At 37.2% G+C, this 12,907-nt stretch overlaps 1 protein-coding gene across 2 annotated transcripts in view; it reads left to right on the plus strand.

Annotated features, from left to right (window-relative positions):
• Prkg1 (protein kinase cGMP-dependent 1) overlaps positions 1-12,907 on the plus strand; it is a 1,217,686-nt gene that overhangs the window by 165,904 nt on the left and 1,038,875 nt on the right. For both annotated transcript variants that reach the window (XM_021151357.3, XM_021151356.3), the window contains exon 2: positions 10,941-11,107. In XM_021151357.3, the coding sequence (XP_021007016.1) occupies positions 10,941-11,107 (167 nt within the window). The remainder of the gene's footprint in view (positions 1-10,940; positions 11,108-12,907) is intronic.

The following is a 12,907-nucleotide window of genomic DNA, read 5'->3' on the forward strand; positions in this document are numbered from 1 at the left end:
TAACTATTTGCTCCTGAAAGGGCCAAACCTTCAGAGGACAGCATGCTATATGATATACAGGTAGTGAATGAAAGATATGAAATCACATTTATTTATCGTCCCATTTCTCTGCCTTCCTAAACCTCTTTGTCATCTTCAGTGAAAACTTAAGGTAGTAAATTCAGATTAGAGTGTCTAAACCATTCCATAGAGACATTTATCTAACATTATAAAACCAACATATTAGGTTCTAATATTATACACTTATATTCAAGGTATTTAATATTTCTTATAATATCTAGGTTCCTGAAATAAAACTATGTGATAGGTCATTAATTAAATGAGTTGAAAATGATGAATTGTATTATTTTTCTTAGATTTCTATCCTGTAGATACAATGAAACTGTCTATTTCTTTGGTGCATTTTTGTGGAAAGAACCCAGGGCCTCCTATATAAGGGCAAGTGCTCTATCAGTGAGCTGTTCTCCCAGCTCCATAGGTGCTTGCCCTTTCTGATGAATTTAAAAACAAAACATCCGTCTTAATTGATGGTTACACTTCCAAAGAATTTATCACTCTTCCATATCTGTATACAGAGGCCATCTGGGTGTGGTTAAGGATGGAGGGAGAAAGAAAAGGAGGGAGGGAGGGAGACAGGGGGGGATATTAGCATACTAGAATCAATATGAGTTGAGCTCTATTGCTAAGCTCAGGAGGTGTGGCCCGTAGAAAAGGTGGATCTCTCTGAATGAACCAAAATGAATATTTAAATTATTTTTATTTATTTAATTTTATTTATGCATTCATCTGTGTGCATGTGTGTGTGTGTGTGTGTGTGTGTGTGTGTGTGTGTGTGTCTGTGTGTGTGTGTGTGTGGTATGAATGTGCAGAACAGAAGTCAGCTCTCTTAACAGAGTCTCTCACTGACCCCAGAGCTCACTGATTCACCCAGACTGGCTGGCTCGTTGAGCAAGCCCTGGGGCTCCTTCTGTCTTTGCTCCTCCGGCATGGACATGACTGACATATGCCATCAACCTGGCTCTGTATGTGGGTACCAGGCATCTAAACTCATGCTTGAACAGCCACCTCCTCATCTCCATGGTGTGTGACATTATTCCTGGGGAGATATGAACACTTGGAGAGGGATGACAACAGATAAGGATGGAAAATCACCAGAGTTCAACTAGGTGAAACTGTAAGGTTTATTGGGGGAATGTATAGGAATATGAGTGAAGGATATCTTAATGGACCAGAAATGACTCAAAGCCAAGGTATCATCAAAATACCACTCCAGCATGAGAGACAGCTTATGAAAGGGGAACGCTGGAGAGCACTGCCAAACCACTAGACAACTCAACAGCGGGGAGAGTGTTCTTTCTAAGTAGTTCAGTTTGAGCATCTTTCAGGCAGCTTGGACAGTCTGTGTGTTTTCTAGGTTACTTTCGTGGCCTCTATTTCTTCCAAGCCTCTTCTGATCTGAGCCACTTTTTAGCCAGCTTAACTTGTCAGAGTGATTCTTAGATGTCCTTATTATGTATGTATATTAGATGTCCTTATTATGTATGTATGCTTGGGAATAAGGGGGTTTAGTGTGTGGTCAGTTTTAGAGACTTCCTGGTGTGTTTGAGTTGTTTACTCTCTGGGTTTAAGAAACTTCTCTGAAGGGTGGAATGTATTATCACCCCCCCCCCCCCACACACACACACACAACTTGGAAGATCCCATGTCCTAAAGAGCTCTCCTCCAAGGTGAAGGGTTTTATCTGGGAGGAAATAGCCACATAAACCTTTGTAAGCCACAGAGTTATCGACAAGTGGGAATATTTCCCCGGTCCTACCGTTGTATTGGATTTATTGTTTTTTCATTGGAGTGTGAACATTAAAAGGCTGAAGCTTGTGAAAGAGAGGCATAGACTGAGAGACACAGAGAAAAAAGAGTGACAGAGAATGTGAATGAAGGTTTATAAATGTGCCCGTAAAAACACAAAGGTCTGTATTTTAGGTTGGAAGTCAGGGTGATCTTGAACACGAGCTCCCCAGGATTCCACCTCTTGATGCCTGTATTTTCTTACATACCAAATAAGCATAATAGCCATATCTGTTCTACCTCCTGCTCAGGTTAGGGTATCACAGAATGAAGGGTTCTATGTATGACTGTTTGAAAAGCATGAAATGGTCTTTTCAGATGAAAGAGAATATTATCCAAACACAACTGTTACTTTTGCAGATTTTTTAGCATAACATTTACTTTCAGATTTTATAATTAAGATAATTATTTGAAAGTGGGAAATAAAATGTAGTTTCAGAAGCAGAACTAGAAGCCTTTAGGAAAAGTACGGTTTCAGAAGTCAATCAGATTAATCTTTAAATCCTGACTTTGCCCATCACTTACTAAGTGAGCATCATTGAACATTTTGAAAACAGCTCAGAATTCCACTCTCATGAACTCAGAGAATCACAATGAGGCATAAATGAGGCAAAGGGTTCTGCATATTGCAGAACACAAAGTAACTAATTCATATCAATAGTCGCCCAGCTACTGCTGCTGTGATGATGATTCCGGTTGTCAGTTTGGGGCTAAGTTTCCCCACTTATTTTTAGAAGCTGAGAACACACAGAGCTTTTACAACTAGGACTAAAAATTAACGTTTTACTTTTGTTTTCAGTTTCTCTTCAGGAAGATTCAGGGTCCCTCCTGTATTAAAGCATGATATAGGACAGTGTTTGGAGAGAAAACAAACAAGGTTTATCAGATTTGTTTTTTGCTTCCCAAGACATGTCAGAGAGTATATAACAGAGCCTAATTTAGCTTCAGTATCCTAAAACTTGATGACTTGGATGAATTAACCAAATCATTAGTTAAGACAAGGGAAAATCTACACAATGGGGTCTGATGCAGGCAGTCAGGGATAGTAAAAGATCATATTATTTTTGTGCAGTTGAATGCAAGTATATTTAAAGGGTAGGATAATGATCCCAGAGACTATGTTTAAGAAACATTATAATTGTTTTAAAGTGATCCACTTATTTGCTGATCATAGAAATCAAGGCTTTACAACAATCAAAATGACAATATAGCACAAAGAAAGTATGAGGCTCTTGGGATGGACATCAAGGTATCCAACTATGTTCTGAAGTTAGGGTTACCCAAGATAGAGACTAACTTAATGAGTGCTCATAATGCAATTGTGTTGACCTTCCTGGAAGCCAGTGGTCTCTAAAAGGATATTTATTTAGCTCACTGAAAGATTCAAAAATGCTGTGTGATGCGGAACTGCAACTAGGCATATAAACTTAGGCTTCAGAGAATGTTTCCTCTTCAATCACTGCTGAGTTTTGTTTTGTGGGCATCTGGATATCAGTGTCAGAGTTCATCCTTAATAAATGAAACTACATGTTTCTTATATTCTGCAGTGCGATGAGTATGCTTCTATTTGTTCTCAAGTAAAGCACTTTATAGTATTTCTATGAAACCTAACAGCCACACTTCTCTGATATCAAAGAGGGACCTTAGAGAACAAGAGTCTGGTCTGGGCTCTTTTGGAAAATGATGTGTTTCACATTCAATCAGTTCTGTAAATAGCCGGCTATGTGTGTTCATTTTTGCACAGACGAATGATGTGAATAGTTGAATGGAGAGTTTTAATGTTGACTCATAAAAATTGATGAACACCTACAAAAATGCGAATTTATCTCTCATTAATATAAGCCTCTCTTGTCTGTCAATAGCTAACCTGTGATTTCAAGAGCTGTTTAGTCTTGTTCTAAGTCTGTGATAATGAGCAGGAGCCTTATGTAAAAGAAAGAATGCTTATGTTATGGTCTAAATGACATTGTTGCAAATGACATTGTGGCAAATCCATCTATGGGCTAATCAGCTTTCCCTGTTATCCATTATGGCTTCTAGAATCAATGTACTGTGATTTCATAATTTATAGCACTGGAACTAAAATTTTTATTTTAGAGATTGAAAAATCTTAGAAGAAATTATAACATATTATATACCAAAATGATTATTGTCATTAGTTGCCTATGAATAATGTTGATGTCATGAGTTTTGGCCTGGAAATACCAGTATTTTTTATTAAATACTCATTAAGTCTGTGAGTACTTTATACTGTATGTCTCTATGCACTTCATAATTCTTCATGCACATTCTTGCTATAAGATTGGAAAAGTACTAACCGAGTTGGTAGATGTGAACATCCAGACTTAAATTCAGCGTAGACAGGTTTTTAATTTTGAGGAAAGACCAAAATTGGTCAATATGATTAGCCAATTAAAGTTCACCTTTAAAAAGCGTCAGTAGCTCATATTAGTTCTCAGCCACCTTTAACCTGTTGAGTTGACTCAGGAAGACTGCTGTCAGTGGACAGATACATTCTAAGCAAGTCCTTATCCGAGTGGCAGCCAGATAACTATTTCAAGGGGTCTTATTAATTTATTTATTCTCTGATAGGTGATTGATCTAATATTTCATAGTGTGTAAGTGGAGTTATCTCTCTAAAGTGACTCCCAGAATTAGGACTGTCAGGAGGTCTTCTGTGGGCTACATCTTGGTGAAAGGGCTGCTGATTATCAACGGGGATCAGACTTGCAGACACCATACTATATCTAGGTCACAGCAACATTAATTTGTACTTATTGTGTCTCCTGATATCTGAGGGCAAAACTGACCATTGAGAACTAAAGGTATTTATTATTTTATTTAAGTGGTTGATTATAGAAGTTTTGCGTTCAGTTATTAGATTGTTTTGGCTAGTTCCCATGCTTAGACAGGACTTAATGACTGTGACTATTTCAGTGCCTGGAAGTTCTTTCCACACTAAAGAATTAGATGTAATTCATACTGTGCTGGGGAAGGCTACATATGGCATCATTATCATTGCCTTGGATCTAATTGAGGGACTGTGTCCTAAAGACAATTGTGAAGAGTTCGGGCCTCTGGAGATAATTCTTAAAGCCATAGAGAACATTTTATTTTGTTCTTGGCATGTGGGAATTGTCTGAGTCCTTGATTCAAGATCGAAATAAATGCAGCTTTTTTTTAGAGAGTTGATCCCTAGTGAGTCAATTAGATACTCTCCTGAGTCCAATAAAAAGTTTTGGGTTTAGTATCCATTGATTGATACAATACACGATATCCCCCTTCTGTAAGAACTCAGCAATCTTTTGACCTAAATACTTACTCTTCATACCCAATATATTATGTATGGAACACACCCCCTTTGTAAATCTTCACTGAGTTTCTATGATTTGGGGAATAAACTTAAACTTTTTATGGCCTCCCAATTTCTCTAAGGCAGCAATTCTACACTGGGGGGAGGGTGTTAAATGACCCTGTCACTGAAATCATGTAAGACCATTAGAAATATCAGATGTTCATACTATGATTCATAAGATTAGCAAAATTACAGTTAGGAAGTAGCAACAAATAAGTCTCTGGTTGGGGGTCACCACAATATAAGGAGCTGTCATAGAGGATCACAGCATTAGGAAGGTTGAGGACCACTGCTCTAAGGCCTGATCTCTACCTTTCTCAGGGATCCATGCTTGCATCCATCATTTGCTCTTGAGCTTCAGTCAGGTGGGTCTCTGGTTTGACATTGAACAAATTGCATTCATCCTAAACTATGCAGCTCTGACCTGTTTTTCCTCTCAATCTGATTACATTGTTGTTCTCTTCAGTTTCTGCAATGGAAGGGGTAATGATTACTCCTCATTACATGGATTTCTCAGCCAAGCAAGGCCGTTGGGACCACCCTCTGAGCCTGTCATTCCTCATCCTTGAACAGCTCGCTAGACAACTCTTAGGTATTAGTGACTGGCTACAGTGTTCACAATATAAAAATCCTCTCGTTAGGTCAAGCAAATTAATGAGGTTATGTTTAACAGTAGATAATGTTGGATCCCTTGTTTCAGAAAATTGCTGTATATTTTCCTACACTCGCTCTAGAATTGTCTGGTTTTACCTCCTTTTTAGAAGCCTTCTCTTTATTGAAGAATTAGGAAAATTGACATTTTAATTTACTTGTCTAATATTTAGAGTTAAAGAAACTATCGCTCATTCTAATTTACACTTATGCAAGGATATTGTGATACCTAATGAGATTTTTAAAAACAAGATTATCTCTTTCGGTTGAACCTCATAAACTCCATTGAATTCTTGGGATATCTGGAAATAACTTATAGATCATGAAAAATCTGTTAGTTTGGAGGCTACTTTAAGAGCAGGTTATCTTTCTCTTAATTTGAAGTCGCACTTGGGGTGAATATTTACACCATAGATATCAACACTGCTAAACATCAAGGCTTTCCATGCCCACAGTGATTCCAAATGCTCTATTCAGTTTTGTATTGCTAATATTTCAGAGGTTGACAGCTGGATGATTACAAAGCACTAGACATTGGTCCAAAGGAAGCTGGTTTATGTTATGATGTTTGGATTAAAAATGACAATTTTGGAATATGAAAGACAAAGAGTTTTATAAGACAGATAAAAAGAATGAGAAAGTCAAGACCTTTGTGTATACTTCTGATGCTTCTCAGGCTAGGTCATGCCACTGAATTCTTGAAAAAAGGTGAACACATGCACGCTGGGTTAGGATAGACAGCTAGCTAATATCCAGCAGTTGTAATGCCACCTTCCTCCAGACCCTTAGCTGTGTTATCAACTCAGTTGGTTTCTGTGCAATTCTTGTCTTAGTGATAATATCTTCAGGGGAACAGAAACAGCCCAAGAAGGGTTAGTTGCAGGTCCTGACTGATTATAGGCTTCAGTGTTGGGGCTGTGAAAGGCTTAATGAAGATCAATTTGAGGGTCCTTGTTCCTGTGGTAAAGGCCGAAAATGACAGGTAAAAAGGAGGATTGGGCTTTCTGTGTTATTTCCTGACAAGATCAACATTGAATTCTGTCTTAGTTAGAGTCTGTATTGCTACAAAGAAACACCATGACCAAAGCAACTTGGGGAGGAAATGGTTTATTTGGCTTACACTTCCATATTACAGTTCATCACTAAGGAAAGTCAGGACAGAATCTCAAGCAGGGCAGGAGTCTGGATGCAGGAGCTGATGCAGAGGCCATGGAGAAGTATTGCTTGCTGGCTTGCCCCCATGACTTGCTCAGTCTGCTTTCTTATAGAACATAGGACCACTAGCCCAGGGGTGGCCTTACCCACAATGGGTCAGGTCTTTCCAAATCAACCCCCAAGAAAATGCCTTTCATGGAGGCATTTTCTCAAATGAGTCTCCTTCTTCAGTGACTCTTGCTTGTGTCAAGTTGACATAAAACTAGTCAAAACAAACTAGATCTCACAGAGGCCTAAAGTTTCTATCTTGCTGTGATTTCAGAGATACATTATTTGTGATATCATTGACTAAGAGTGTTACTTGATCAACTCTGTGTGGAGAGATAAATGATAGATCATAGGTCTTCTATAGATCAGTATTTTACTGTATGTATGTATGTATGTATGTATGTATGCATGCATTTCTTCACCACTGGAGAATAAAGCCAAAGTGACATGAAATGCAATCACTCTAACTTTGGAAATCATCTGAAGCCTACTAAATTTGCTTGAAACGCATGCTGGTGCACATATGAAGCCTAGGGTGCTTTGTTTCAGAGACCTAAGATTAAGTGATCTCCATCAAAAATGAAATTTGAGAATTATGTGCCCCTGGGATGCTCTGGTACCCTGCAGTAAATGCTGAGGGAATTTGGATGGTTGCTAGGAAGGCTCTTAGCATTTGCTTTACCATTTCTGTATTTGTAATACAGGTCAGTGGCATCCTTTCTGAGGAAATGACTTTCTCACATCATCTTTAAATGGAGTGAATTATTCCCTCTGAAGAGGGCTTTACAATTCTAATCTTTCTATGCAATTAGAACTTAAGATCTTTATAGGATACTATTAGTACTTTCCGAAGGATAGGATCCCATCCAAAAATGTTGGGATGTTGGATTGATAAATCTAGTTTCTGTTACTTCAGAAACTATGAACCCAGTGGACAGCCTTGTTTCTTGGCCTAAATAAAATAGGAAAAATACTCAGTAAATACAAATATGATAGGTTTGATAAAATGAATTTCTTTAAGACAAAACTCTGGTGTTTGGGAAAATACTTATAAATTAAAATGTGGGAGTAGATATGTAGGTGCCTCTAGCCTTTGCGAGGTCAGGGTGAGGAAGATGGTTAGCCAGGCAAGCTTCTTGAAGAGCACTTTTACATCTTGTTTTAAACTCAGAAAAGAAACAATGCAACTTTGGGCCTGAAAGCAAACTCTTTTACACATGAGAATTTAAAAATAAATCAGAACACCAGAGATCATGCAGCTGCAGATCACTCTACCCTCGGAAAAAAAAAAGACTTTAGAAATAAAGACATCCTGAGATTCTTAATAATGTTCCAAATATCACCATTGCTTCCTGAAGTGAAATCTCCTGTCATTAGTGCTCCGAGGGTGTCAAGAATATAAAAGCCAACCTCCTGAAGAGCGATTTCCCAGTTGCCAATCATGGCCGATGATCATTAATTAAATGGGAACTAAATTAGTTTTATTTTTCTCAAAGTAGTTTACTATTCAGGATTTACTTTTGAAATTTGTACATAGAAATGCACATCCACTCTAAACTTCAGAAACAAGAAAATATAATTCTGTCATAAAGATCATGTGGTCAATTTTTTCTTTATTTCCTCTTGATCTTGTTTCAACTCTGCGTTGGACATTCTTTGTATAGATTCTTCTGCAGTCAGTGCCACTACCAAATTTATCCCTCACTTTTTACTGAAAGTAATTTTGTGTTGTCACTAGGCTTCCCATAGAGACCTGTTACATAATAGTTTGCCTTTGTTTTAGTTTTTCGTAAAAGAATGACATCTTACAGATGACGTCATGAACATTTAGAAAAGCAAGGAAAGTTTTAGAGCAAGCGAGGATAGCTGGAAGCCTGGGTATAGGTAACTTTCAAACTTACTTTTATCCTAACTCAGCATCGTCTGCATGGCTAATGCAATACTTGATGCTTCTCTGGAAGGAGAACACATTCTAAGCAAACATAGTCAGTCACTGTGGTGAAAGGGGACAGTGCCACACTAGAGGGACTATCCGTGCTGCCATTGATCCCTCATGACTTCTGGTCCTGTGCTCTCCTATATGGTTCATTCTAAAGTTGTTAAAATTTCCTGATTTCCTGATTTCCAGAGTGTCTGGATCCCAAATGCCTCACAAACAGGGTCAAACCCTTGGTAGTGGCAGAAGACAGAGGGTAAGTGGTGCCAAAGAGGTTTCTGAAGACCAACAAAGAAAAGACAGAGGCAAACCAGGCTCATATCTGCAGGCAGAGTGGCTTATATTTTATTTTGGTGCTTGATAGATTTGATGTGAGGATGTGGTCCTGGGAGAAATTAAAATTATATATATATATATATATATATATATATATATATATATACCTTACTTTTATTTTTAAGAAATTTCATTACACACATATTTACCCTAAAACAATTCTGCATAGTACTTCTTCCCTTAAAATATTAGTTTTCCCTATGTTTCTAATGCTATGTGTAAATGCATATATATATATATATATGCATATATATTTTTTAAATGGAGATTGTAATATTATTACAGTATCTCTCCCTGTTCTTCTCCCTAACTCTCTAATATACCCCCTCCTCTCTCTTCCAAATACATTTTAAATTACAGTATAGCCATCTGTTTTTAGAGGGTTGTTTTTTGTTTTGTTTTTTGTTTCAGAAATAAAGTTGTAAATATTTTTGGTTTTATATACATCTTTTTCTAATTCTAAGCAAAATGTTTGTGGATTACAGTGAGTGAAGATCAGATCAGTTGGGCTAAGCCAGGATGACAAGTCAGAGGGGAGTGGAGGCCAGGAAGGATACTTCAGACTGCTGTCCCTACTCCAGGTTGCTTCTCTGATTACCACTTTGGGAGTCAGTGCAAACCAAGGCCGGCTTGTGTTCATATTTAAAACAATTTCCTCTTTCAATATGAAATTCCAAATGTGCTGCTTCATATGTAATTACTAAGGTCTCAGCTTTGATTAAACTCAGTTTCCGCATTGTGCTATGACTGTTTCCTACTTGACAAGATATTTCTTAGCATTGCCTCCTCTTTGATTTTTATACCCGTAGTGAGTGTTGTGGAACTTATTATTCTTCAGTGAATAAAATTATCACATTTTTTGAAGTTCTGTAGAACTTTCATGCTATCCCTAGAATCCCTATTGCAAAATTTGTTTATCTCTTTCCTACTGGCTGTCTGTATTTAATTCCAGTTCTAACTCCTGTGGCTTTTTGAATATCTTGTTCAATGTAGTTCTGTCTAGTTACTCTAAATCAAGATGCTCAAAGGAATAGTGTTTTCAACAGAAGCAAGACACTCAGATGAAAGTTTGTCACCTTTCTGCTAGTGGTTTCAACCAGCTAATTAGGAATCCACTCTCTAAAAATCTCAAGCTAGACAATTTCTTGAGCGCCCGTATCACAACTGGCAATAATACTAGAAATATATTGTACAGAAGAGAGCAAATTAAAAACATAAAGTCTACTAAATGATGCATACAAAAACTATGATTTTTGTTCTATAGTATCTAGAGTGAAAATTATTTCTTTTATGATTTTGTAAATTTAATTGTATTTATCCTTATTTTAATTTAATATCAATCTATTGTTTTTTCCCCACAATCTTTGTGGATTAAAACATGGTAAAACAAATTGAAAATATATGCCTGGCTTTGGCATGTTGGCCACTTGCCAAATGATAGTTTGCTTAATGGAAATTTTCTCCATTCTTTTTCTGCTGTCATTATGCTTTGTTGTCAGGCCTTTCAAGAAGACCCATTAGTTGTGTGCAAACATACTGCATAGCTCCACCGAGCCTCGAGAACTATGGAAGTCTGGTCAGATGTGTCAGTAACTCTTCCCTTTCATGCTCTAGGTCGAAGGATCTCATAAAGGAGGCTATCCTTGACAATGACTTCATGAAGAACTTGGAGCTGTCACAGATCCAGGAGATTGTGGATTGTATGTACCCCGTAGAATACGGCAAGGACAGCTGCATCATCAAGGAAGGCGATGTGGGGTCACTGGTGTACGTCATGGAAGGTAGGGTTAGTAACTTGTTCCTTCGTCATTCACTCCCTTCCTAACTTCCGAGATTCTCAAGGATCGCAAAATACTCTGTGGAACAATTTTTGTCTTCCTTCGTTCATTGGGAAACAATTTGAACAAAGAGTGAAAATACTACTAGGTATCATGGTTGTGTAATTTATGAGGTGTTGGTGTGTAGAATATTAATGTAAGGATTTCTATGTTTTCACGCCTGGAAAACATCGATGATGTGAAAAGGATACTGTTACTAACTGCATGGGAATGCACACAGTTACACTGCCGAGCATGCTGATGGTGCTTCAATGGTAATTCAAGTCATTCCCATCAATTAGCACATACAGCTCTACCCTTAATGTATAAGTACATGACCAGGTTTCCTATTTACATTCTTCCAGATAAAGGTGATGTTTTTAGTCACTTGTGTGTGTATCACAAAGTCAATGAAAACGTCACGGCATGTTAGCTGTCTAATTAATAAGAGGGATCATGTGTATCACAAAACCCTTCAGAAACTGATATAGTAGATTAAATAAAATCTAAAAAAAAAGAAATGTTTTGATGAATAATGAGCCATTTACTATGTAAGTAGGGTTTATCCCTAGGTAGATTTTAATATTGATTGTTTCTAACTTGGAATTTATAAAGTCATATTTTCCCTTTAGAGAGAGAGAGCCTGAGATGATTTCTGAACTAGCTGAGAAGAAAGTAAGCCCCAGAAATGCCTGTGCTATAAGCTGTTGAGTTCATGATTTCAGCCCAGTGCATTCATGTTGAGTAATTCATGACTTCCATAGTCTCTTTTAAGTTTATGGGTCACTAAGAGAAAGGGTGTACTGGGACAAGTCCAACATTCTCTGGGTTTCAACATCCCAATTTGTAAAATGGGATATCCTCATGATAGCATCTGTGCCATGATTGGTTGCTATAACTGCAAAAAGGCAGAGAAAGCTTCTAGCAGGTAAGGGTTAGGAATGCTTCTCATCAAGAAAAAACCTGAAGCAGGTTTTGTAGCCTGAAGGATCATTATTACCAATATTGATAGTCTGATTTGTCTGTCTTTTATGGGATTATTAGGAGGTTAAATTAGATAATTTATATCAGTGGTTCTCAACTTGTAGGTGGCAGCCCATTTGGGTGTTGAACAACCCTTTCATAGGAGTCACCTAGGACCATTGAAAATAATACATATTTACATTATAATTTATAACACTAGCAAAATTACAGTTAAGCAGTAGCAATTAAAATAATTTTATGGTTTGGGGTCACCACAACACGAGGAACTGTATTAAAGGATTACAGCATTAGGAAGGTTAAGAACCTTTGATTTTTATAATTATTTGATATAGAGAATAACACATTATAAAATCATATGTCTTATTTATTTCTACTAAGTGTTTGAAAATATAGTTAAAACTATGTGTGCATATGTGACTTGCCTTTGTGTTTTTCTTTGTAGTCTTCTGGAATGTTCAGTTTTTGCATTGTAATATCTTTTATCTTTTCCTTTAATATTTTCATATTTTGATTCCATATCATAAGCTTTTGCTAAGATAAGCTCAGTTTTTTTCTAATAAAACCAAAACACAGTAGGCACAAATATAAGTATTATGCACTTGGAAGAGAATTGTAAGGGGAGGAATGAATTCACAGGGTACGTATGACGTGAGGCAGGGAGCAGGCAGAGTAGGAAAATCAGAAAGACATAAATAAGAGACAAGTATAGACTATAAAACTAGAGTCATTGTCCTGGGACTGATTAAAATTAGGCATAGCATCATATCTGCCAGTGTTCTC

The sequence above is a fragment of the Mus caroli genome, unplaced genomic scaffold (assembly GCF_978045245.1).
Source record: "Mus caroli unplaced genomic scaffold, Mus_caroli_1 scaffold_20, whole genome shotgun sequence".
Lineage (NCBI taxonomy): Eukaryota > Metazoa > Chordata > Mammalia > Rodentia > Muridae > Mus > Mus caroli.